At 40.7% G+C, this 25611-nt stretch overlaps 1 protein-coding gene across 2 annotated transcripts in view; it reads left to right on the forward strand.

The window, feature by feature from the left end:
- The window catches only part of ccdc50a (coiled-coil domain containing 50a), a 101630-nt gene that overhangs the window by 42371 nt on the left and 33648 nt on the right, over positions 1-25611 (forward strand). For both annotated transcript variants that reach the window (XM_072572183.1, XM_072572184.1), the window contains exons 2-5: positions 1008-1070; positions 6108-6237; positions 7448-7538; positions 21486-21591. In XM_072572183.1, coding sequence (XP_072428284.1) covers positions 1008-1070; positions 6108-6237; positions 7448-7538; positions 21486-21591 — 390 coding nt within the window. The remainder of the gene's footprint in view (positions 1-1007; positions 1071-6107; positions 6238-7447; positions 7539-21485; positions 21592-25611) is intronic.

Below are 25611 nucleotides of genomic sequence, written 5' to 3' on the forward strand. Positions count from 1 at the left end.
CCACCCCAGGGAAAAGACCTTGACTATTTATCCTATCCATGCTCCTCAGGATTTTGTAAATCTCTATAAGGTCACCCCTCAGCCTCCGACACTCCAGGGAAAACAACCCTAGCCTATTCAACCTCTTGCTATGGCTCAAATCCTCCAACCTTGGCAACATCTTTGTAAATCTTTTCTGAGCGCTTTCAAGTTTCACAACATTCTTCCAATAGGAAGGAAACCAGAATTGCAGGCAGTCTTCCAAAAGAAGATATTTCGTCAAATTTTAGTTTCTCAAAAAGCAGTTAATGTATAGAATTATGTTCTCCCAAGGAGTTGTGGAGGCATGATCACTGAAATTATTTAAATGGGAAGGTAGGTAAATATTTGAAATATTGAAAAGTTGAGGATTATCAGGAGCTGGTATGAAAAAGGAATCGAAGCCTGGGGCCAGTCAACCATTAAACGTAGACAGGAAAAATATCTTGATTAAGAAACTAAAGACCAGTCAGAGAGATATTTGGAAGCCCTGACTACATCCACAGTTATGTGATTTTCCAAGTCTCTGCTCCTAGCCTGATTCAGGTGGAGCCTGTCCCATCAGCCATGATAGTTGAGCAAGCTTAAGAGGTTGAATTACCCTACTTCTGCTCCAGTTCATATGTTTCTATGATCTGACAGAATGGTGGGGCAGGATTGAAGGGGGAGTGTCCTACTCCTGCTCCTCTTTTTCTTATATTATTCTTGACTCCTGTCAAAAACCTTCCCCACTAAGTTCAAGATTCTCTTAACTGGAGAAACAGCCAGCCAGTCAGCATTTATTTTGTCAGGGTTTTTCTGAATCTGTTCTCGTGAGCTCAGCTTCGGTTGTGTTAAATTCTGTGTCTGTTCATAGGGCAACCTCACCTAGGAATCAGTTTGGTGAATCTTTATTGCTCTGTGAGAAGTTCTAATAAAAATTTTTGATCACTGATGTTGTATCAAACTTTCAGCAAGGACCAAACATTAAATCCATGTTTTCTTTTCAGTGTGCCGGGAGTTTGCGGTTCGGGAAGATCATAGTCTGGCCCACAACCTGCAGGAGCAGGAAAGTGAGTACCAATCAAGCACTTCACACATCACAGTGCAGGCTTAGAGGGAAGAATCACTTCAATCAAAAATACATCTGTAAATAAATAGCTGGTATCACTGGAGGTGATCATGTAGCTGTTGAATTGTTTTAAAAACTGAACTAGTTCAATAACATCTCTAAGTGGAATGAGATCACCCATTCTCAAACAGTATAGGTTTATGAATGTTCAGGATAGTATAACACACCTCTGGAGCAGTGGGACTTGAACCCAAACCTCCTGGCTCAGAGATAGGGACATTATCGTTACACTACAAGAGCCTTTGTTTATAAATGATACCAGTTAAGTTTGAACTGCTTCCACCTTCTTTGAATTCCAGCAACAGATGCTGAATGATGAGCAGGAGTTACTGCTCCTTGTAAACAGGAGCTCTTGGACCATCTCGCAGCCTGATATGCAATCTCAATTAGCTAAGACAGGAGAGGACCATGTAGTCTCCCAATGTTTGATCATTCAGTGAAGTCATGACTGATGTATGACCCAAATCAATTGGACATGCCTTTGTCCCATATCCTGCAATATCTTTGGTTAACAAAAATATTACCATTTCAGATATTGTATTGACAACTGACCCACCATCATAAGCAGTTCATGAAATAAAGTTCTGAACTTTTTGAACACTTTAGAAAGTGAAAATCCTCAAGGTGAAAACTAAATGGTGGTTATGTGAATAACTTTGAGGTACGCATATCTAATCTAGAATTCCAGACTAATGTTCTTGGGAAGTGGGTTTGAATCATGACTATAGCAATGATGAAATTTGGATTTGATAAACATCAAGCCCAATAGTGACCATGTCACCACTGCCAATTGTTGTTAAAACTCGAGTGTGTGGTGCTGGAAAAGCACGGCAGGTCAGGCAGCATCCGAGGAGCAGGAGAATTGACATTTCGGACAGAAGCCCTTCATCGGGAGTGTTGTTAAAACTTATCTGGTTTACTGATGTCCTTGTGGAAGGACTTATCCTTATCCTTGTCTGGTCTGGCCTTTATGTGACTCCAGACCCATAACAATGTGGGTTGCCCTTATCTGCCCTCTGGGTAATTGAGGACTGGCAATAAGTTCAGACCAAGCCAGCAATGCCCAGATCCCATGACCAAACAAGAAAACACAGATTTTCTTGCTGCATAGAGGAACTATTCAGAATATTGCCCGAAAGATATGAGGAACAGGCCAATTTATACCTTGACATTTCAGCTGCTGTAGAGATGAGGCACCCAGCAATTTTTAAGAGAAACATTTTGCAGCATTCATTACGATCTTTAAGATTGTTAGTGTCAGCGGTTTGTTCTAATCTTGATGAACTACATTTTGTAGCCAGTACCTACATTTCTACTAAAACAACCTCTTTATTTTCTTCCCATCTCTGTCCTCACTGCTGAAAACATTGGCTCATACCAGATAATTTTCTCAGGATTTTAGTAAACTTCAGCAACTCGTTGATGATGTGCTTTTTGTAATTCTGAAGTAGTCTCAACAGACTCTTTAACCATGTGGTGACGTTGCAACAAATCAGGTTATCATCCACAATGTGAAAACAGTTTCCTGCCTGGATGACAGACAGGTGAAGGAACCATTTTGCCTGTCGTCTACTGACCTCAATCCTGGTAGATACCGTTCTAATACCTCCATGTAAAATCAATGGAAAAAAGTTTTGGGAATACTTGAGAGGTCAGGCAGCATTTGTGGTTAGGAACAGAGTTAACATTTAAAGTTGATGATTCATCTGAACCAAATCTATGGTTGAGTTGGTTAAGTTGAAGGTTGCTTCTTCTGGTCAGTACAGTACCTCACAGCATGAGCAATTTGCCCAGTGAGACTCTGAAAGATACTGTTTTATGTTTCTGCTGTGTTCTGAGTTAAAGTTGCACCAATCAATGCTTTATATCTCAGACATTACAAACCGCTAAATATCAGAAACAGCTGCCTTAGCTCTGCCTGTCGTACAACATACTTAACTCAGCTTAGGAATGGAACTGGCTGATTCAGAAAATATCAAAACTGCACAATGGGCAAGTAGTTTCATTTCTGATTCAGAAAGCTCCATTCCTACAGCTGTTTGAATGCTGCGCATGCAGGTCTTAATCTGATGAAAGTGTTGCAGACACCAACAAGTTAGAATGCTGACCCAGAAAGAAACAACGTCTTCGCTGTTTAAGAAAATAATATACCAAGTTGTATCTGAGGCTCTTGAAACTTCAATACTGGAAAAACCAAGGGGAAAACAAAAGTGTGGGCTTGTCTTTTGCCTCGTTAATAACCTGAAGAGTTACGGCCCAGTTGCCAGAATGTGGAACAGTGCACTTTAAGCAATGCCTTACTGTAAGAAAGGTTAGCTCTTTCTAGGGCCATGTTAGAAGTTGCAGAGTGCTGATTTACAATTACTTCTGCACAGCTTGGTTGATGTAATAGGTAAATCATCCAGATTTAGATCTTCTATTTTTGGCCTTGCCCTGACATGAAGTTTCAGAGTTGAATTTCACTGAAAACGGAACACAATTTCCCCTCCAACAGCACTGACCATTTGTCTGTGAGGTGAACAGTATCAACCTGAAAGTCAGGGTATGAAGGTAATAACAGGAGCAAAGTTTCATACTTAATGAGCATTTATTTACATCGATGCACAATACAAACATGTACCCTAAACCACAAACAGCAGTTTTAGTCTGTTCCTCTGACAAGTGAATCTCATAACCCAGACATAATTTTAATATAGTAGGGGTGGATTGGTTTTGTGAAAACTGGCAAAATTACTTGTGTTCATCATTTGAGATTGAGATTCAGTAACATTTCAGGGCTAGAAAGAGCTTTGCTCTCTCCCAAACCATGTGTTGTACTTGTCCTCAGAGTGTTTGATGGGGTCAGTGTAGAGGAAGCTTTACCGGTACTGATCCTTGCTCTGGGCGTGTTTGACAATGTTTCATACCACATGATCAATGTTCCAATCCTCAGGCCTAACATTAATTAACATAAGAGGGAGGAATAATCATGGAAGAATGAATTAGAGTAAGGAAGAGAGGGAATATTGCTGCTCCTGGGCATTCCCAAGGGTTAGGGACATAGAGAAAATTCCTCTGTTTCACTGGAGTATTCACTGTTGAAGCTGGAGAATTTTATAAAGAATCAATCAGATCAGTGAGTTTGCAATGAATTGAAATAATGTAGTATTTTGTAGTTTGATTTGCAGTAACCTGTGGACAGCTTGAATATTACAGAAGAACAATGAACCCACTTTCCTGAGAAGTTGCTTTGATTGCGCTGCCCTCTGGATCCTGGTGTTTACAACAAGCAGTGTGCATTGGAAAAGGATTAATAAATATTAAACACCCATGGGGGTTATACTTTAATTATCTTGGCAGAAAAGTGCAGTGAATTTTGTGCTGGGGATTATTTCACAAAGTGAGGCTTTTACAACTGAAGGCACATGTGGAGAGAGGACAAAGTAAGGAACAAAGCTTGAAAGCACCTAGTTTAAAGTTTACCACCTGGAAAAACAGTTAAATCCTAAAGGTTGGGACTAGTGACTGAGGGACAAGTATCTGGAGTTATGCATGATCTAATGTTGAGCTTGACCTTGTGAACTTCCCTTGTGATCTTGTATTTCCTTCCCTAATTCCATATATTTTTATTTACCAACGGTAATTATTTTCATGTAAGAAGTTTTGCTTATTGTGATCTTCTGCCCCTGTTCTGTGTAAAAGGAATAAACTTCTAATTATCCATCTGTTTACTTTGATCTTCGCTCCTTTATCACCCTCTTTTGAAAGCACCTCTGTGCCTTTAATTACCTCCTCCCTGCTATTTTTGACTTGTAGCCAGTATGAAATTTGAGTCTCATTGCAACAAAGTTATTTAAGAACAGAGAACAACAACTTTTTAAAATAACTCTGGTAATTAAAGTTAAGTCTTACATTAATCAATTCTGTATCTAATCTCTCTCTTGAGCTGAGCTTTGATCTTCGTGTGGCTTCGTACCCTGTTTCCTGAATTTATGCTTAAACTTTTATATATTTGTGGCTAATGAATGCATAAACATCTTTTGTTGCCTAATTATAGCTAAACATCCTGTATTTAAATCTTGGAAGTGATACAGAGGAAAGAGTAAGCCCTAGTGACAGAGCAAAGAATTAGAATTAATCACTGATACTTCTGGCATTTGCTGTCTATTATAAGAAAATAGCATGGGAGTTGTGAATAACTGATGCCACTGAAGTGACGCAATCAGTTGCAAGTTAAGAGTAACACCTCAGTCTGGGCCTGGAGTCACATAGAGGCCTGGCTAAGTAAAGATTTCTGGTGCCTTTTTCAAAAGAACATGAGTGAACAAGTTGAGTTTTTATAATAATCCAGTGGCATCATTGTAACTTCTACTGACAATGGTCTTTATTTTTAGATATTCTTTAATTGAACTGAATTTCTCATTTATCGAAATGGGATGTGAAGTTTCAATCTCAGAATTTTTAGTCCAGATCTCTGGATTCCAAGTCCAGTAATAGATGTGTTCCTGTTGCACCCAATAGCTGTGTAGAAATCCAGTCTCTTTGATGTTGAAAGGAAATTACTGAAAAGGAGATTTGTATATTGAGCAGTGAGGATAAATTCAGACCATTGTTTCTTTTTTCTTATTATTCATTCACAGGATGAGGGAGTTACTGGCGAGGCCAGCTTATATTGCCCGTCCTTCACTGTGATGCTGACACACTCTCAATTCTGGCACTCCCTTAGAGCTAGATCGCTGATGGTATGAGGAAGGGCTTTTGCCCGAAACATCGATTTTCCTGCTCCTTGGATACTGTGTTTTTCCAGCACCACTCTGATCTAAACTCTGGTGTCCCTCTTGCAGTCTGGCTACTTATTGCTGTGGCACCCCTGTTGATCTGCTCCACCTGTGGTGCAGGCAGTCCTGGTGCACTGTCTCCATGAACATTGCATTGGATCTGTGCAAGTTATATTGGTGCTCAATGCACATTTAACAAGTTTTCTGCCATATTCTTCTAGTTGAGCATCATTTGGCTTCCAATGTACAAAGAAACCGCTTGGTACAGAATGACCTGCAAATGGCTAAAAAGCTGCAAGAGGAGGAGAATAAGAAAGCCCAGATCCATCTTCAGAAACAGCAGCGAGAGATGTAAGCACTGGAATTTACTTATTTTACAAAATCTGTCTAAATGGTAAAGGCAGGATTGGAGAAGTGAGAATGAGATGAATCAATAAATGGGCTGGGGGATCTATGTTTTGATTTTGAAAGTCTGTAGACTGTCAGAAGGGCAATTAGTGGGAAGGTTAGTTCCCTCCTGCTTTCTTAACCATCTTTCTCTTTCTCTCCTCTGTGTACCTGCCCCGGATTCTCTACTCCCCATTGTGAATTAAGGAACTTGCCGAAACATTGAGTGGTGAAGCGTAATCAAGTCAATATTTGCATTCTTATTCAGAATAGTTGCAGAAACCCAACTGGTGTAGGGGAACTGTACTTGTACGCTGGTTAGTGCACTTTATGGAGGAAGAGGAATTTCTTTGAGCTCGGGTTTTTGGGTATTTTGTTCAGACAGTGTTGATGTAGGAGGAAAGAGAAAGATTTTTGAAAAAAATTAATTACCCTGGATTGGGTTTAAAAGTAAAGGTAACGTTTACTGTTTGAGGGGATCAGCTCCAATCTGAAGTAATAGCCACAGTTACAGGAATTTTGTTTCAATATTTGTTCCTGGAATGTGTTCAGTCTGGAAGGCTGGCATCTATTATACTTTCATGCTTGGCTTCAAGAAAGTGAAAAGTTGGCACCCCATGGGTCAAGTGAGTACTCCCTGCCTCATTGGCAATAATGTTGGTGATCAAGTCGTAGAAAAAATGATCAGGTAAGGGTCTCGAACCTATTTGTGTAAGTAGAGTTGGGCAAGGAATGTTGGTTGTTGGGTCTAATTAGCTTTTCCATTCCTCTCTGCTGGTATCTTGTTCAGTGCCAAACTAACATAAGTGTAATTTTATTTTAGATGTATCTGGCAGGTGCACAGGACGACCAGTTGTAATTATGTAAATTTGTAAATAAAGGGCTGGAAGGTGATGCAGGCTTTCTACCAAGGGGCATTGAGAGTTAAGGAAATAGGAGAAGGACTGTTGCATCAACCTTGTTGCATATCAAACAACCTTTTTCAATTGTATTTCATTGGGTTCCCTGTGAGGAGAAGAGACCTTCTGAAAAGTTCAAATCTTCAATAATATTCCCAAATTGTTCTGGCATTCTTCTACTCTGGTAGTATTTTCTCTGGACTATTATTATGTCATTGTGTACTGAGTTTTTATTCAATGTTTCATGCTCAGCTGACTCATGGTTTTAATTGCAGGGAACGTTGGGACAATCAGATGGCTCAAGTGATTCAGGATGAACTGACGCTGGAAAGTGAGAAAAAGCGACGCCAGGAGGAGAAAGATGAGGTAGGAGTCTGTGGGGTGACAGTAATTTTTCCATGCTCCAAAGTTCTGCCTGACCAGTGTTATGAGATGGAAGCTGAATTATAATACAGTAGAACGAGTGGAATGAAAGTGTCTGAAAACCAACAGGAAGCTGCACACTAAGTGAAGTCTTCCAGTGAAAGTCTGCAAAACATAATGCTCTTTTCGCTTCTCATATGATTAAATGTTATTGCAGTTTGTATTCGCAGATTGAAATGCCAGCACATAATTGATTTTAGTGTGTGATTGTAAATATTGGAAAAATTTTTAAGAGCAGAGTTGTTGAGATGATTCATGGATCTAATCCACATCATAGTTTGCTGTTCATATGTCAACCATGTCCATCCTTTATATTGCATGCTGTAATTACTTCAGTGTGCTGATATTGCCAGGTATAAATGACTGCACTTAAGTAATTGGCTTGTGCACATGACCACAATGTAGCACTCTGTCAGACTATCCTTCAGCTTGGCTCTTTCACTCACTGTAATTAGTTTTCCATCTCTACTCTTCACCCGTCTCTTGAAGGTGCCAGTGGACTTATCCCAAAGCCTGTGGAGTAAGCATGTTTAGGATCACAACACAAGAATTAGAGACAGGAATAAATGATTCGGTTCCTCTGGTCTGCCACTGCAATCCATAAAATCTGATTGTGACCTCAACTCCTTTCCTGACTATTCCCCCTAATAGGTCAAAAAGCCTTGAGTATATTCAATGACCCAGCCTCCACTACTCAGTGGGAAGAGAATTTCACAAACAAATGACTTTTTGAGAGAAAAAAATTCTTATTTCTGTCATAAATGGGCAAGACCTTGTTTTTAAACTGTCCCCCATTTCTAGGCCATTGCCAATCCACCCACAAGGGGAAATACCTTCTCAGTACTGTATATACCCTGTCAAGTCTCCTCAGGATCTGATATATTTAAAAAAAAATCATGATGAAGGGCAGATGCTAGCATGAATCAGTGAGGCAGATTGACCTGATTTGTTGATAATACTGTAAAACATAGGAGCAGGAGAAGTCCATTCAGTCTATTGAGTTTATTCTGTCATTCAGTGAGATTGCGGATGTGTGATGATCCTCAACTCAACTTTTCAGCCTTATCCACATAGTCCCTGAGTTCCTTAACAATTAAAACTCTGTCTCAACCTAACCTCAACAGCCTTCTATCATAAGAAATTCCACAAATTCGTTATCTCCTGAAAAAGAAATTCCTCCTCTTCTCTGGCCCAATTAAGTGAAACCTTGTACTGAAATTATATTGGCTGGTCCTCTTCCACAAGGGGAAATAACCTTTTCTGTATTCGCCCTTTCAAACCCATGAAGAATCTTACATCTTTCAAGAAGGACACCTCTCATTTTCCTAAACTTCAATAAGTAAATGTGTACAGCTTGCTCAATCTCTCCTGGTAAAGAAAATCCTGCCATACCTGGAATCAATCTAATCCTTACCGCCTCCAATGCCAGTTTATCTCTCCATATGGAAAGGGATCAAAACTGTTCACGGTTTTCTAGCTGTAGTCTGACTGGTGCCCTGAACAGTTTTAGCAAGGCACCCCTACTTTTCTATCCCATTCGTAGAGTCACAGCGACATACAGGATGGAAACAGACTCTTCAGGCCAACTTCTCCATGCCAACAGATATCCTGGATAAACCTTGTTCGATTTGCCAGCACTTGGCCCATATCTCTTTAAACCCTTCCCAGTCATATATCCATACAGATGCTTATTAAATTTTGTAATTGTACTGACCTCCACCACTTCCTCTGGCAGCTCATTCCAAACACACACCACCCTCTGCGTGAAGAAAAGTTGCCCCTTAGGTCCCTTTTAAATCTTTCCCCTCTCACCTTAAACCTTTGCATCTAGTTTTGGACTACCCCACCCCAAGGAAAAGACCTTGTCTCTTTGTCTATCATGCCCCTCATGATTTTATTAACCTCTGTAAGGTCATCCCTCAGCTTCCAATGCTGCAGGGAAAACAACCCCCAGCCTATTCAGCCTCTATCTATAGTTCAAACCTCCGAACCTGGCAACGTCCTTGTATATCTTTTCTGAACCCTTTCAAGTTTCACAACATCCTTCCTACAGCAGGGAGACCAGAATTGCACACAGTATTCCAAAAGTAGCCTAACCAATGTTCTGTACAGCCACAACATGATTTCCCAACTCCTATACTCAATGCACTGACCAATACAAGAAAGCATACCAAACGGCTTCTCACTAAACCATCTACCTGTGAGTCCACTTTCAAGGAACTGTGAACTTGCAATCCAAGGTCACTTTGTTCAGCAACACTCCCCAGGACCTTTCCATTAAGTGTATAAGTTGTGCTCTGTTTTGCCTTTTGAAAATGCAGCACCTCACATTTATCTAAATTAAACTCCATCTGCCACCCTCTGCTCTCAGGCTCATCTGATCCAGATCCCATTCTCCTTTGAGGTAACCTTCTTTGCTGTCAACCACACCTCCAATTTTGATATCCAACATTTAGTTTACATTCTCTACAATCCACGGAACTTGTATGTTAGCATTTTGTGATTTCTGCATGAGGTCCCCGAGATCCCTCTGTGCCACAGTTTTTTGCAGTCGTCGTCCTCCATTTAAGTAAAATTTAGTTCTTCTATCCTTCTTCCCATGGTGCAAAGTGTCCCATTTTTCCATGTTGTATTCCATCTTCCAAGCTTTTGCTGACTCACTTCACCTGCCTTAAAAGATTCTTTGTGTCATTCTGACCACTTTGCTACTTTTGTGCTATTTGCCAACTTAGCTGTAGTACATTTGCTTCCTTCATCCAAGACGTTCATTTATATTATCAAAAACTGTGAACTCAGCAGCATGCTGTGATATTCCGCTAATTGCAGGCTACCATCGTGAAAATGCTTCATTCTTCACTCCCCTGAACAGCAAATTCTAATACTTTCCGCCAATAGATGTTAACTGTTTTTTGTTTCCCTTCCTTTCTGAGTAAGTGTTATATTGTCAGTTTTCCAATCCCTGAGACTTTTTGCAGAAACAAAGAATACTTAGTTCTAGTTCATCCACCATCTCTGTAGGTATTTTTAATACCGTAGGACACATCCCATCATTTCCAGGAGAGTAGTCGTTATTTAGGCCCCGTTGTTTTCCTAGTAATCGTTATTGTATTTATTCCCCCCACTCTTTTGCCCCTGGTTTATCTAATATTTTTGGAATGCCTTCTACACTGAAGGCTGATGTAAAGTATTTATTCAATTCCTTTGTCATTTCCTGTTCCCTATTGTGAAGTGACTTTGGTTGAGTTTTATAAATTAAGTTTTCCAGTACTTCATCCAAGTGGCTGTTTACCTTGAAACCCTGCCCATCGGGTGTCAGCCTCAATTGTAGAGAGCCTGGTCCTGTTTCTTGTCCAATATCCACTTGCACCTTCAGCAAGATTTGTTGCTTAGTAACTGGCAGTAGTGAAGCATTCTCTAGTTTTCCTGCCACAAACTCTGGGAGCTGTGGCCAATGGTGGTACTACTGTCATTTTTGGATTAACCAGAGCTCATCCAGTTTTGTACTGCTCAGTAATTGCGCAATACATTTACCAGCTAAACCACACGAAACTGCTATCAACTCTGCCATCTATCCATAAGAACAGTTCAATATTTTATGATCAGTGCCATAAAAATCTCAGAACACAGAAGGAGGTTGCTCGGGTCACATGCCCAAAGTTCAAAAAGTGCTGATTCCTTTAATCACACTGTCCAATTAGTTCAACTTTACTTTCTTTTCCCATAGCCCTACCAATTAATTTTGAAGTTTGTATCCAGGAACTGGAATTTTTCTTCTTTGACCTCACATTTATTCAGCTGCAGTAAATTTGATTTTGGGGATATGGATGTGACTGGCGGCTAGCATTTATTCTCCAGTTGCCCTGGGAAACGTGGTGAGCTGCCTTTTTGAACAGTTCTTGAAGCACAAGCACACCCACACTGCTGTAAGGAAGAGAGTTTCAGAATTTTCACCCAGGGATGGTGAACGATGAGTGACATAATTCCAAAATATGGATGGTGTCTGACTTGGAGAGGCACTTGTAGGTGGTGGCTTTATCCTTCTAGGTAGTAAAGTCATGGGTTGGTTAGGTATTATTGAATGAGCCTTGGTGAGTTGCTGCCATGCATCTTTTATATGGTACACACTATTGCTACTATTCCTTAGTGAAGAAGAGGGTGAATATTGAATGATAGATGGGGTGTCAATCAAGTGGTTTGTTTTGTCTTCACCGATGTTGAGCTTCTTGAATGTTGTTGGAGCTGCACCCAACCAGGCAAATGGAAAGTATTGTGAAGACCACATCTTTTTATTTTTCTTTACTTTGGATTGTGGTCCAAAATGGGAGAAGGTTGCTGCATTTGTAAGAACAAGTTAGTGGAACGTATTGTGAAATGTGTTTATTCATGCAGTGGCAAATGTTGTTTAAGACACCATCGTAACGGGTGTATGCTTACAGTGCAAGCTTCACCTAGAAATGGATTGCTGATTGATTTGTGCAGTCAGGATCTGTTCTGGAGGCCAGGATTCATCAGCAGGACAGTAGCTCTCTTTTTGGCTTCTAGGCAGATGAACAGAATGAATCATACAGGGGCAGAAGTCTCTAAACTGCAGCAGAGAAAATTTCTTTTCCTCCAAAAGAACCAAAACCTGCAAGATGGCTTGCTATTCTTTTTCTTTATATAGATATTTTTATTAGAAATTTAACATGTTTACAAGTTTACAAAAATAAACAAAACTCTCAAGTACTAACATTGATATACAATTAAATCTTAAATATATAAGAACCAAAATTTAACAAAAGAAAAATACCGAGAAAAATAAACAAAACTCAACTAACTACTAATCTAACCTACAACTAACCAGAGAGTATATTTAAGTCTCTTACATTATTCAAATAAGAGAAAGAGGAAAAAAAAACAGCGGATAACATAGAAATTGGGTAGTGAGATACATACTCGGAATGTGTTAACATCAAATGTAACAAAACCCGTATTCGTGCAGGATTCCTCTCCCAAGGGGCCCCGGACCAGCCAGGTTCGTAATCTCAATTAAATAAAAGCCCTTGTTAGGATAGCCGAAATATCTGTATTCATATAATTCAAGAAGGGCTGCCATATTTTATAAAATAATTCGGTCTTTCAGTGTACCATATTTGTAAGGAAGTCAAGGGGAATACATTCCATAATTAATCTGTGCCAATTTGAAAGTCCAGGGGGGCCCTCAGCCACCCGGTTTACCAAAATATTTTTCCTTGCACAGAAAGAGAGAATAGAAAATAGTCTCTTCCCATGCATGTCCAGGGAGGATAAGTTTGAGAAGCCCAAAAGGAGAGATACTGGGTCCACTTTAATTTCCGTTCCTAAAATTTCTGTCAGGGCACTTGCTACTTTAGTCCAGTATCTACGGATCTTATGACAGGTCCATAGACAATGTACAAGAGTGCCCACCTCTATTTTACATTTGGGACACATTGGAGATGCCCCTGTCTTAAATTTTGCCAATTGATCCGGTGCTATATGGGCCTTATGAAGTATCTTCAGCTAGATAGCCTGTGTTCTGTTACAGATGGTGATTCTTCTGGCATTTTCCCAAATGGCATTCCACGTTTCTATAGAGATTTCTAGTCCCAATTCCTGATCCCATGTTTTAAGTTCTAATAACGTAATCGTCTTTTGTATATAGTCTTAAATTTGGAAGTATCGATAGAGGTCTCCATTAGGTAATCTGAATTTCTGACGCAGCTGTTCAAAAGACATCAAGACCCCATCTTTAAATAGGTCCCCTAGACATGAGATACCCCTGGATCTCCATAGTTTAAAAGTGGCATCTGTAAACCCCGGTTGGAATCCCCATGCTCCCACTATCGGCGCATAGGGGGATGTTTTATGTGAGTTGCCCTCATTTTGCCGCATTATATTCCAAGCTTTAATTGTATTTAGTATTATAGGGTTTTTACAGTAATCTGTAATGATTTTCCTCTTGTCTGAAAATAAAAGGTTAATAAGTGGACATTTTACTTGAGAAGCCCCGATGTCCAGCCAGATTGATTGTGGATCAAACAAGACCCAATCAGCTATGTAACTTAATAAGGAACTTAACTGATATTTCCTAAAGTCTGGGAAGTCCAATCCTCCCCTTGCATGTGGAAGCTGTAGCTTCTTCAACATAATGAGGAGCCGTCTATGATTCCAGATAAAGGAACCCAGCCAGCCATATAATTTACATAGTGCCAGCCTTGGCAGCATCACTGGAAGCATTCTCATTGGGTATAGGAGACGGGGCAGGACATTCATTTTCATTCTACCCAGCCAGGAAATTGGAAGGTCTCCCCATCGCTGGAGGTCCTGCCTTATCCTTTCCAGTAAATGCACAAAGTTAGCCTTGTATAACTGACCAAATACTGGGGTAATAAAAATGCCTAAATATAAGAAACCCTCCAGGGACCAACGAAAGGGAAAATGGGATCCATCCACTAAGCGGGGTATCATAGCAAGGCCACCCATTGGCATAGCCTCCGATTTTGAGAAACTAATTTTATAGCCTGAGAATGTGCTAAATGTATTAATAACTTGGAATAAGCGAGGTACAGACATCAGAGGATTACTGAGGAATAGAAGAACATCATCTGCATACAGGGTAATTTTATGTTTACCTGTACCGATCCTCGGGGCCGTTATATTAGGATCAGCTCGTATAGCTTCTGCTAGTTGCTCAATTATTAGCGTAAATAACAATGGCGAGAGAGGACATCCCTGACGGCAGCCCCTACCCACACTGAAGCTATCTGAACCTCATCCATTGGTAACCACAACTGCTTTGGGATCACTATACAATGTTGAGACCCATTTGGTAAACACCTTTCCAATGCCAAACCTTCCCAATGTGTAAAACAAATATGACTATTCAACCCTATCAAAAGCCTTTTCCGCGTCTAATGAAACTACGACTCCTGGTATCTTTCCCTGATGGTAGGCTTGAATCATATTCAAAACCCTTCTAATATTATTGGATGATCTACGGCCCTTAATAAACCCCGTCTGATCCTCCTTTATGATATATGGCAGTATCCTTTCTAGTCTCAATGCTAACGTTTTAGAAAGGATTTTAAAATCTACATTTAACAAGGATATTGGTCTGTATGACGTATAATCTTCTGGATCCTTTCCTTTTTTAAGGATAAGAGAGATATTTGCCTCTTTCAGCGAAGGCGGGAGACAGCCCTACTATATGCATAGTTATACATGTCCATAAGTGGACCAGCCAATATTTCTGTAAATTCTTTATAGAATTCAGCTTGAAAACCATCTGGGCCCGGTGCCTTACCGCTCTGAAGTTGCCTGATTGCGTCAAGTATTTTTTGGACTGTTAGGGGAGCATTTAAGACCGATACCTGTTCCGGAGTTAGGCCCAGAAAGGTCAAATTTTTAAAAAATGATTGCATCCTCCTAGTCCTGTCTTCACAATCCTGCGATTTATATAAATCAGAATAAAATTTTCTTAAAGATTGCATTAATCTTTTTATGATCATGAGTCAAAATACCCGTACTTTCCTTGATAGACGTGATCGTTTGAGGGACCTTTTGTTTCTTTGCAAGAAATGCTAAGTATCTACCCGGTTTGTCGCCATATTCATATAACCTTTGTTTTGCAAATAATATTTCCCGTTTAGCCGTTTGGATAAGCGTAGTGTTTAGAGCTGTCCTAAGGGCCGTAATCCTTTGCAATTTAATAATAGAAGGTCTATCAGCATATGCAGTTTCAGCTGCTTTTAAGCGAGCTTCGAGCAGACGCTGTTGTTCTCCCTTTAATTTTTTCTGGGTCGCTGAGTAGATGATCAAACCTCGTGCGTAAGCTTTGATGGTCTCCCACATCATTGGGTTGCTAGCCGTACCTGAATTAATTTCTAAAAAAGTTTTAAATTCTTGAGAAAAGAACTTGACAAATTTACTGTCTTTCATTAGGAAGGAGTCCATACACCAATGCCCAGGGGATGTCCCATTATTCCTTGCCTTGGTTTCGATATATACAGCAGCGTGGTCAGAAATTACTATACTACCTATTTTACAGGATGATTTGGAATTTAAAAAAAGCGAGGGGGCAAAAGAAATGTCAATTCTGGTATGGCATTTATGTGGATTGGAGTAAAAAGAAAAATCTCTGCCCTGTGGATGAAGACATCTCCATACATCTACTAATCCTAATTCTTTGTTCAGATCCACCAATTGTCTAGATCTGGGAGATACTCCTGCAGTACTCTTGGGAATCCTATCTATTTCCGGATCCATAATACAATTTAAGTCTCCCCCTATAATTGTATGACGGGCACCAAGAATCATCAATTTTGAGAAGGCTTCCGTTATAAATTTAAAGGGGTGTGCCGGGGGGGCAGTACAAATTTAAAATCCCATATTCTTCTCCATTTATAAGGGTTTTAATCAGAATATAGCATCCAGATTCGTCTTTTATCCGATTTAGGATTTTGAAAGGGCAATTCTTCCGAATAAGAATAACAACTCCCCTACTTTTTGAGCTAAAAGAAGGAAAAAAGGCCTGATCAAATCCACCCTGTCGTAATTTCAAGTGTTCTTTATCCAACCGATCTGTCTCCTGTCGGAGAGCTATATCAACTCTTTCATTCTTAAGATTTGATAATATTTTCTTCCTTTTGACTGGCGAATTACTCCCCTTGACATTCCAGGTGCACCACTTAACCGACTGATCAACCATAATCATCCGGGCAAATCTGAGACCCCTCGGGAGGGGAAACCCTATCCAAAACATCCCAAGCATAGAACATATAAAATTCACAAAAATAAAGGCTCTCTAATACACTCACAACAGTATAACAAAAAACTATTTCTAAATAATAAAAAAAAATAAAACGTATAGAACGCATTTAAATGGAGATTTTCCCCCTTGTTCCCAGGGGTGTCACTTCCTTTCCAAAGGTCCATCGTATCCTCTCCTAACCAATGCCCCACCCTTGACCCAGGCGCTCCTCAATAGAATGAGGAGAATTCAGATATAATACAAAGCTAGAGTTAACAGTGAGCACCCTACCCCCACCCCCTCCCACCCACACCTGGATGTATTTGGTAATGTTAATACCATGTATAAGCATATATAACTATAAAATTACAACCTCAGCAAATAATAATTAAATATAATAATACAAAATAGCAAGGGAAATACAACCCCGCTCCTAGAGACAGAGGTAAAATAGAATAAGGTAACTACCTCCCCCCACCAACGTGAACTAAACCCCCCGGTTTATATATATATACACATACACACATATATCTATACATACACACATACATACATAGTTAAATAGAGAACAAATAAATAAATCCCTCTCCCCACTCCCCCCAAGATAATATTAAACAGTAAGGTAAGAAAAAAGAAAAAGGGGGGGATATAAACCGGAGTGTGGGAAAGGTAAACCAACATCCATTATCTCTTACAATTTATCTAAGAGAGTCCAAAAATTCCATAGCCTTTTCCGGCGATCCGAAGTTATACACGGATCCTTCATGGTTAAAGCGTAGCGTCGCTGGGTAGTGTAAGGAGTACTGAATATTTAAGTCCCTTAAACACTTCTTTGCCTCATTGAATGCCTTCCTCTTTCGGACCAGAGCTGGGGAAAAGTCCTGGAATAACATGATCTTGGAACCTTTATAGATCATGGCTTGGGAATCTTTTCCAAGACTTCTAGAAGCTTCTAGGAGTATCTGCCTCTCCCTACAGCCGGAACAGGACTGGGCGAGGGCGCTGGTTCGAGCTGGGCCCGCGTATTGCAACCCGGTAGGCCCACTCCACCCTTACCTGGCCTGATCCAGCTTCCAAATTTAAAAGCTGTTGCAGCCACTGCTCGAGAAACGCTGTAAGCTGGCCTTCCTCTTCCCGTTCGGGAAGGCTCAGCAAATGAATATTTTTTCGACGACCTCGATTATCGAGGTCATTAATATGATTCTCTAAGGTCCGGACTCACTGTTTGAGAGTCCGGACCTGATCCACGGTTGATTGTGCTGTAGTTTCGGAGGTCGCGGCCTTTAGCTCCGCCCCTCCGACTCGGCGCTCGATTTCTTTAATGTCTCGGTCGTGCTTTTGCAGCGCGGCCAAGAGTGAGTCCCATCGGCTTCGGGATTCTTCAATGAAAGCGTCGATCTTTGCATCGAGTTTAGAGATCATTTCCACGAGGCTTGCCACCGTAGGTAAGTCCCCTGGGGTGGCTGCGGACACCTCTGCTGCAGCTGGAGAGGGTGGGGGAGGGGTTCCTGCTCGCTGAGAGCTGCGGGCTCCCTTCCCTTTAGTAATTTTTGCTGAAGATTAAATTGTTTAAATTCAACACTGAGCAACTAATTAAATTAAACAGTTATTTTAAATGATTTGGTGATTGTGGTGGGGGTGGGTGACCCACTTTGCCCAAGTCTTGGGGGGAGCACTGTAGACTCAGACTTGCTGGGTCGCTGCCATCTTGGATCCCCGGCTTGCTATTCTTAGCTTTTGGATTGTTAGCTGATGGATTATGCAGTTCGAGTGCCAACCACCCTGTGTATTCTATGAAGAATTTTATGTATCTGCAAATAAACAGCTCGTAGAACCATGCAATAAAGCTCTTCGGCCCATGGATTCTGTACTACCAAGACTGGAGACCAGATATTCTTGGAAGAGTAAAGGGGAACATCTCTTCAAATCCTGTGACAGGTGCTTTTGAACTTGCTCAGTATTTGTTCTCTACTATACCATTTGTATTTGTTTGCTGTGCATGTAGGAGTTTATGGAGTAAGTGTTAGAATTTCATTGAGTAGGTTTTATATTAAAACTTAATATTTTTGTTTTCCTGTAGTTGGAATTGAGTCATTTGTAATAAATTATAATTATTTTACAGAAACATGACCAGTGTTTTCTCTATCCATCAGGCAGGTAATTTAGAGACTGAGATAATATGAAGAAACCTTTAAATTCTGTGACAACTCTGCGAGTAGTGGGGCTTGAGTATCAGCAAACTTTCCCAAGTGAGTCAGAATAGTATTCCATCATACACCTGACTTGTAGATGACAGGTCAAGATTGAGGAGACAGGAGGTGAGTTACATTCTACAAGATCCCTAGCCCCTTCCGTGTTCTTGTAGTGACAGTATTTATGTGGCTCGTCCATTTCATCGAGGAATCCCTGTGGATGTTGTTAGTGTGTGATTCAGTGACAGTATTACCATTGATTGTCAAGTGGTGATGGTTTCGAATATCTGCTTCCATTTGTTGTCAATAGATTTTGATATCCATGTAGAATCGTCCTTTGTGTCTGTGTTGAAAATTGAGTTGATTGCTGATGAGGCTGAGGAAAATAATTGACCTTTTATAACATATGTATAATACTCCAGCTCTTTCATTCCCAGAATGAGGAATTTTGTACTCCTTTCTGCATTCAATTTCATTTCAAAGTCCGTGTTTAGCTTCAGTCTCACTAAATTCCAATTCATCCTGCTACATCTTTGGCCTCACTGAAACACTGTATGGACTTCAGATAATTCTCACAAAGCCGCCCCTCATGCAGTATAGCATTGGATTTTTTTGGCGAGGGATTCATTTGATGAATTAAGCACGTGTCCACAGGTATTTAACTTCGGAAACAATATTGGGTGATCTACGATTTAAAAAATATCAAGAATTCAACAAATCCCAGCCTCCTTTACATATCCTCCATCAGAGAATCCACTCTACCCATCTTTTCTCTGCTTCCACCCAAGCTGTTGCTTTCGCTCCAGATTTGTTTGCTCATCAGATGTTAGCTACGTCCAGGAACCACTTAATTGCCTGTTGAATTTATTTACTTGGGTTCGTTATTCCTCATTCCAAGGTTCAGCTGAAGTTTCTTTCCTCTTCCAGAATTGCTGCTTGAGCAATCCAGTCAGTAGTTTGGGAGATGCTTCTCTTCATTCCCAATAATGGCTTGAATTATTTCTGCCAGGACCTGGACTGATAGTTCCAATATTACTCATGGTGTCAACTAATTAGACTTGACTTTGAAGGAGTATGCTTTGCAGAGGATGATGTGACATTCAGTGCAGCATTACTGCACCTGCAAATATTGGATCAGATTTGGCAACTTGTAGTTTGTGGACATCTGAGTAAAGATTTGCCAGTTATGCTGAGGCCAAGGCACTGTGTGGAGTATCTGTCACAGTCAGAGGTAATGTGATGCTATTTGTACAGTTGGTCCAGGACCTAGGTTTGTGACTGACTGACTGGCTTCCAGAGGAATTAATAGACAAGGTTATTTCCAATATAGTCAATCACTGGGATTGCCCTCTGCTTCTCAATAGTTGAAAGAGAAGTTTACCTCACACTAAAAAAATTTCAAAATTCACATGGCATCAGTTCTATTTTCAAAATGTATTTCTGTTTGCCTATCCTGGGCACCCCTTTCACCCTCTCCAGCAACATCTTCCATTGTGCATTCTGGTTTATTGCAGAATTCCTGATACTCTAATACAAGATGAGAATCTAAAGAGGGATATGATTTGACTGTTGAGTCAGCAGTTTGGGAGTTCTAGAGAACTGCTTCAGGTAGTCAGAAAGAAAGGATGCTGCAGGCACTTTCCATTTATATCGCAATGGTGACTTCTTGAAATGAGGTCAGTACAGCACTGTGCAGTTTGCAGCATCGAAGCTATAAATATTCAAATGCTGCTTCAAACCTCAGTTTACAGCTCTGCTAGCCATTAATAACAAATGTCTAAGCATGTATTTCCCCTTGTATTTTGTAAAGATTCAAGTATTACTTTAATGCTCAGTTAACTAGTACTGTAACATGTTGCAAGTACATTGGAAATGATGGTTTATTTTTAGCCATTGATACGAAAAGTGTCTGAAGAAATGTTGTTGGAATGTCTGGATAGCCAAAAAATCAAGGATACAATTAGTTTTGGGGAGTTAAATGTTATGTTTCCATTGTGATGTGATTAAGGGTCTTTGTAAAGTGATTTTGCTGCTTCTACATTCATAAAGTCTACATGGGACACATACCAGGGGATAATTTGACAATTGTCTTGCTTTGCAATGATGCTACTTCAGCTGCAATCGGCAGGCAGATGATACCAATCTTGTTGACTGATTTGAATATTCACCCTTGGGTCCTAAAGGTACTGGTTTGGGTTATGTTTGTGCCTACAGATTCCACCTGCCTTCAAGCACCTTCCTCCGAGGATAGGATTATTCAGCCATGAAAAATTTCAATGCTGAAATGATCTTATCCAAACCTAACACAACACACAATCTTTCTTCCTGTGGGATGTGGATATTGCTTGTGTTTCTTTTTATTTTTAGTTCATTTTTACACCTGTGACATTCAGCAAAGGAGTCAAGGGTTATGGGAAAAGGCAGGAAAGCAGAGTTGAGGATTATTAGATCAACCATGATCTCATTGAATGGCAATGCAGACCCAAAAGGCCAAATGGTCTGCATTTGCTCCTCTGTCTTAAGGTTGGATTGTGCAGTTCTCCAAATCAAGTGGTGCATTTATCCATTGACCTTCTTTGCTGTGTTATGGTTTCTTTTATGTTGGGTGCCTTCAGCTTCTTGAAATGGCAATGTCTGTGTTTAACTCTGTCTGACCAGGCTACTTGTGGGTGAGGACCAGATCAGATTGTTTATATGTGTACACACTATTAATGGTTTGCTGAGCATTGATTAGGGAGAAACTGCTTTGTAGTACAGGCACTGAGACCATTGCTAAGTTAGCTTATATACCTACGCTTTATGGACTGGCTCTAGGATCAAGTCTTTCCTGATTTGCAGTCCCTGTGCATGGGCTGGGGAGGGTGGAAACAAACATTTTGGTTTTGTGCAATAATATCTCTGACATTGAACATAACTTTCAAGTGTCTCTTTCTAAATTACTTCTCATAGGCTATTGCTCGGAAACTCCAGGAGAAGGAAGAAAAGTTGAGACGGAAACACCAACAGGAAAAGATAGGCCATGATCCATGTGCTGTTGGCTTCGAAGAAAATGGAGGTAATACTTCAAAACACATTCTGCTGATCCTTTTAAAAAGGAATAACGTGCGATTCTGGGTGCAACGCTATGTGAAAGAGATCAGTTAATTCAACCAACTGGAACATCTTCAACTTGCTGAATTGGAGCTTCCTGTATATTCAGCTACAGGATCTGCTGTGTTAGTGCATTTTGGATTGTTCTCTGAGAGAACTGAATGAAAATGGAGCTGCTGTTACCCATTTACCAGTGGCTTCCACAGGATGGATTATTAGCTGGCTGAGTTCAAATAACAGCATCTTGTGGTCCCTTTGTGATTGTGGGAAATGTCATGGAAATCAGCAGGTCTTGGGCTTGTTCACAGAATAATGTGGTAGTCACCCTGCAGGTGAATGGCTGGTATGTCAGTGCATTCACTAGTGTATGGTTCCGGTGGTGGTGGTGGTATACACTTGTGCTTGGTGATGGGTCTGTGGTGGAAATCAGTGAATGATTGAGATTATTACATCTGCTCAGTTCAGCATTTACTACAAAGATCAGGATGATCAAAAGCTTCCGGAAAAAGCTTAACATCGCAGTTTTTTCTGCTCAGTCAGCAGCACTGATCAACCTTCATGATTTGCTGTTTCTATCCTGGTTGTGTCTTTCTATCCTGCTTGCATTTCTATCATGTTGAATGTTATTTCATGTCTTAGTTTTGTTCAACCTGTTTTGTTTTATACTTGGATCCTGTAGTGCCTGCCTGTGACCCCCACATTCCCCCCCCCCCCCCCAACCCCATAACATCTGCAAGTGAAATTTCTTAATTAACTACCAGTGCATTGGAAACCTGATTCAGTTGCTAAACTGTTCATCTTGTTTGTTCTACACCCTCATCAACATGTAAAAGCACTGTAGAGTCTGACAGAGTAGTAATGTTCCACAATTCAATTCTTCTTTAGTTAAATTAGTGCAAACAGCCAGGCCTGGACACTTGATCCTAGGACTAAGAATTTGAAAATCAAACTCTTGATTGTTTATCTGGTGACCTGCAAGATCTCCTTCCATGTGATTTAATATTTCTCATTCATGCATCCAGATCACTCACATTAAATGAAAGTGACTAATGAAGAATAATTATCTCCCAACTGAAGGGTTAGAATATAATGAAAAGGCTAGTTCAAAGGCCATGAATGCTGCAGCAACTAACTCCCTTTCTAACTTCTGAGCACTTGTCCACTGTCTATAAGGCACCTGTCAGGAGTATGATAGAAGATACCTCACTTGACTGGATGAATTTGACTTGAGAGACGCAACACCACACAGGATAAAACAGCCTGCTACGTTGTCATCCCATCCACCACCTTCAACATATAGCAGATAGTGAGAACAGTGTGTACTGCAACAACTTGCCATCCTCTGACAGCAGCTTCCTAGAAGGGCAAGGGTAGCAAATGCTTTGGAGCACCACCGCCTGTAAATGACTGAGTTAGAGCAACTTTGCCATTCATAGAGTCACGGAGATGTACAGCATGGAAACAGATGCTTCCATCCAACTCATCCATGCTGACGAAATATCCTAAAATAATCTAGTCCATTTGCTAGCACTTGGTCCATATTCCTCTAAATCTTTCCTATTTATTTACCCATCCAGATGCCTTTAAATGTTGTAATTGTACCAGCCTCTACCACTTCCTCTGGTAGCTGATTCAATACACGCACCACACTCTGCGTGAAAAGTTGCCCCTTAGGTCCCTTTTAAATTGTTCCCCCTCACCCTAAACCTCTGGTCTCTAGTTCTGGACTCCCCAACCCCGGGGAGAAAGACCTTGTCTATTTACCCTTCTGTTACCCCTCATGATTTTGTAAACCTGTATAACCTAGCTCAAATCCTCCAACTCTGGTAGCTTCCTTGTAAATCTTTTCTCAACCCTTTCACAACATCCTTCTGATAGGAGGGAGACCAAAATTGCAGACAATAACCCCTTCACTGTCACTTCTTTAAAATCTTTGCATGCTGTTCCTAATATTTAGGATGACAGTAGTTCTAAAGGGAACTCACCATCACTTTATTCCGAGTAGTAAATGTTGGCCTAGCCAGTGGCACCAACATCTAATGAACAATAAAAAAACTTCAACAATGCACCTTACTGGCTAGACCATATCTGGGCCTGTGTTCAGCTTTGGACTTCCATGTGATGCATTGCCCTTGGAAGCGTGATTAGGGTTAGGGCAATTCACCAGAATGTTACAAAGACTCCAAAATTAGATTGTGAAAAGATATTTACACAAACACTGCATGCGTTCCCTGGAATATAGAAGGTTAAATGATGTTATGTTTGAAGTTAGACTATTTGGAAAGTAACTGGTATGTTCGGTTAGAAGCTCTTTTCCTACTGATGAAGGAAAGTATTACAATGGAATCTGATCATAAAATCAGTGCCAGGAGCCACAATAAAGAAAAATTGGGGAAACACTTCATGCAAAGAGTGGTATATCTGAAATATTCTTCTACAGAAAGTAGTGGATGCTGTGACTCTATCAATAGTTTTAAATCAGTGATCAATAGCTTTTTGCTATATAACAATATAAGACCATAAGACATAGGAGTGGAAGTAAGGCCATTCGGCCCATCGAGTCCACTCCGCCATTCAATCATGGCTGATGGGCATTTCAACTCCACTTACCCGCATTCTCCCCATAGCCCTTAATTCCTCGAGACAACAAGAATCTATCAATCTCGGCCTTGAAGACATTTAGCGTCCTGGCCTCCACTGCACTCTGCGGCAATGAATTCCACAGGCCCACCACTCTCTGGCTGAAGAAGTGTCTCCACATTTCTGTTCTGAATTTACCCCCTCTAATTCTAAGGCTGTGTCCACGGGTCCTTGTTTCCGTTAGGTGAGGAGACTATTTCCTAGTGTCCACCCTTCCAAGCCATGTATTATCTTGTACGTCTCTATTAAGTCTCCCCTTAATCTTTTAAACTCCAATGAATACAATCCCAGGATCCTCAGCCGTTCCTCATATGTTAGACCAACCATTCCAGGGATCATCCGTGTGAATCTCCGCTGGACATTCCAGTGCCAGTATGTCCTTCCTGAGGTGTGGGGACCAAAACTGGACACAGTACTCCAAATGGGGCCTAACCAGAGCTTTATAAAGTCTCAGTAGCACAACGGTGCTTTTATATTCCAACCCTCTTGAGATAAGTGACAACGTTGCATTCGCTTTCTTAATCACGGACTCAACCTGCATGTTGACCTTTAGAGAATCCTCGACTAGCACTCCCACATCCCTTTGTACTTTGGCTTTTCGAATTTTCTCACCATTTAGAAAGTAGTCTGTGCTTTTATTCTTTTTGCCAAAGTGCAAGACCTCACATTTGTTCACGTTGAATTCCATCAGCCATTTCCTGGACCACTCTCCCAAACTGTCTAGATCCTTCTGTAGCCTCCCCACTTCCTCAGTACTACCTGCCTGTCCACCTAACTTCGTATCATCTGCAAACTTCGCTAGAATGCCCCTAGTCCCTTCATCCAGATCATTAATATATAACGTGAACAGCTGTGGCCCCAACACAGAACCCTGCGGGACACCGCTCGTCACCGGCTGCCATTCCGAAAAAGAACCCTTTATCCCAACTCTCTGCCTTCTGTCAGACAGCCAATCCTCAATCCATCCCAGTAGCTCACCTCGAACACTATGGGCCCTCACCTTGCTCAGCAGCCTTCCGTGTGGCACCTTATCAAAGGCCTTTTGGAAGTCTAGATAGACCACATCCACTGGGTTTCCCTGGTCTAACCAGCTAAGACAGATTTATGAAATTAGGCTACACATCAAACATGATCTCAGAAAAGTGGAACAAAGTATTGAGAAGCTGAATGGCTGCATCCTAGGCCTGTGTTCCTCCCCTTAACTAATTTTACAGTTTGAATTGCTATTGCACTTTATATAGAAATCAGGTTTAACCTTAGACTCGTATTGACATTTGGAGTCAGTTAGTTAACCCTGTTTGGTTACTCCATCTGACCTAACTGTCTACTATATCTGAATAAAGCT

This window comes from Chiloscyllium punctatum, chromosome 6 (assembly GCF_047496795.1).
Source record: "Chiloscyllium punctatum isolate Juve2018m chromosome 6, sChiPun1.3, whole genome shotgun sequence".
NCBI classification, from domain to species: domain Eukaryota; kingdom Metazoa; phylum Chordata; class Chondrichthyes; order Orectolobiformes; family Hemiscylliidae; genus Chiloscyllium; species Chiloscyllium punctatum.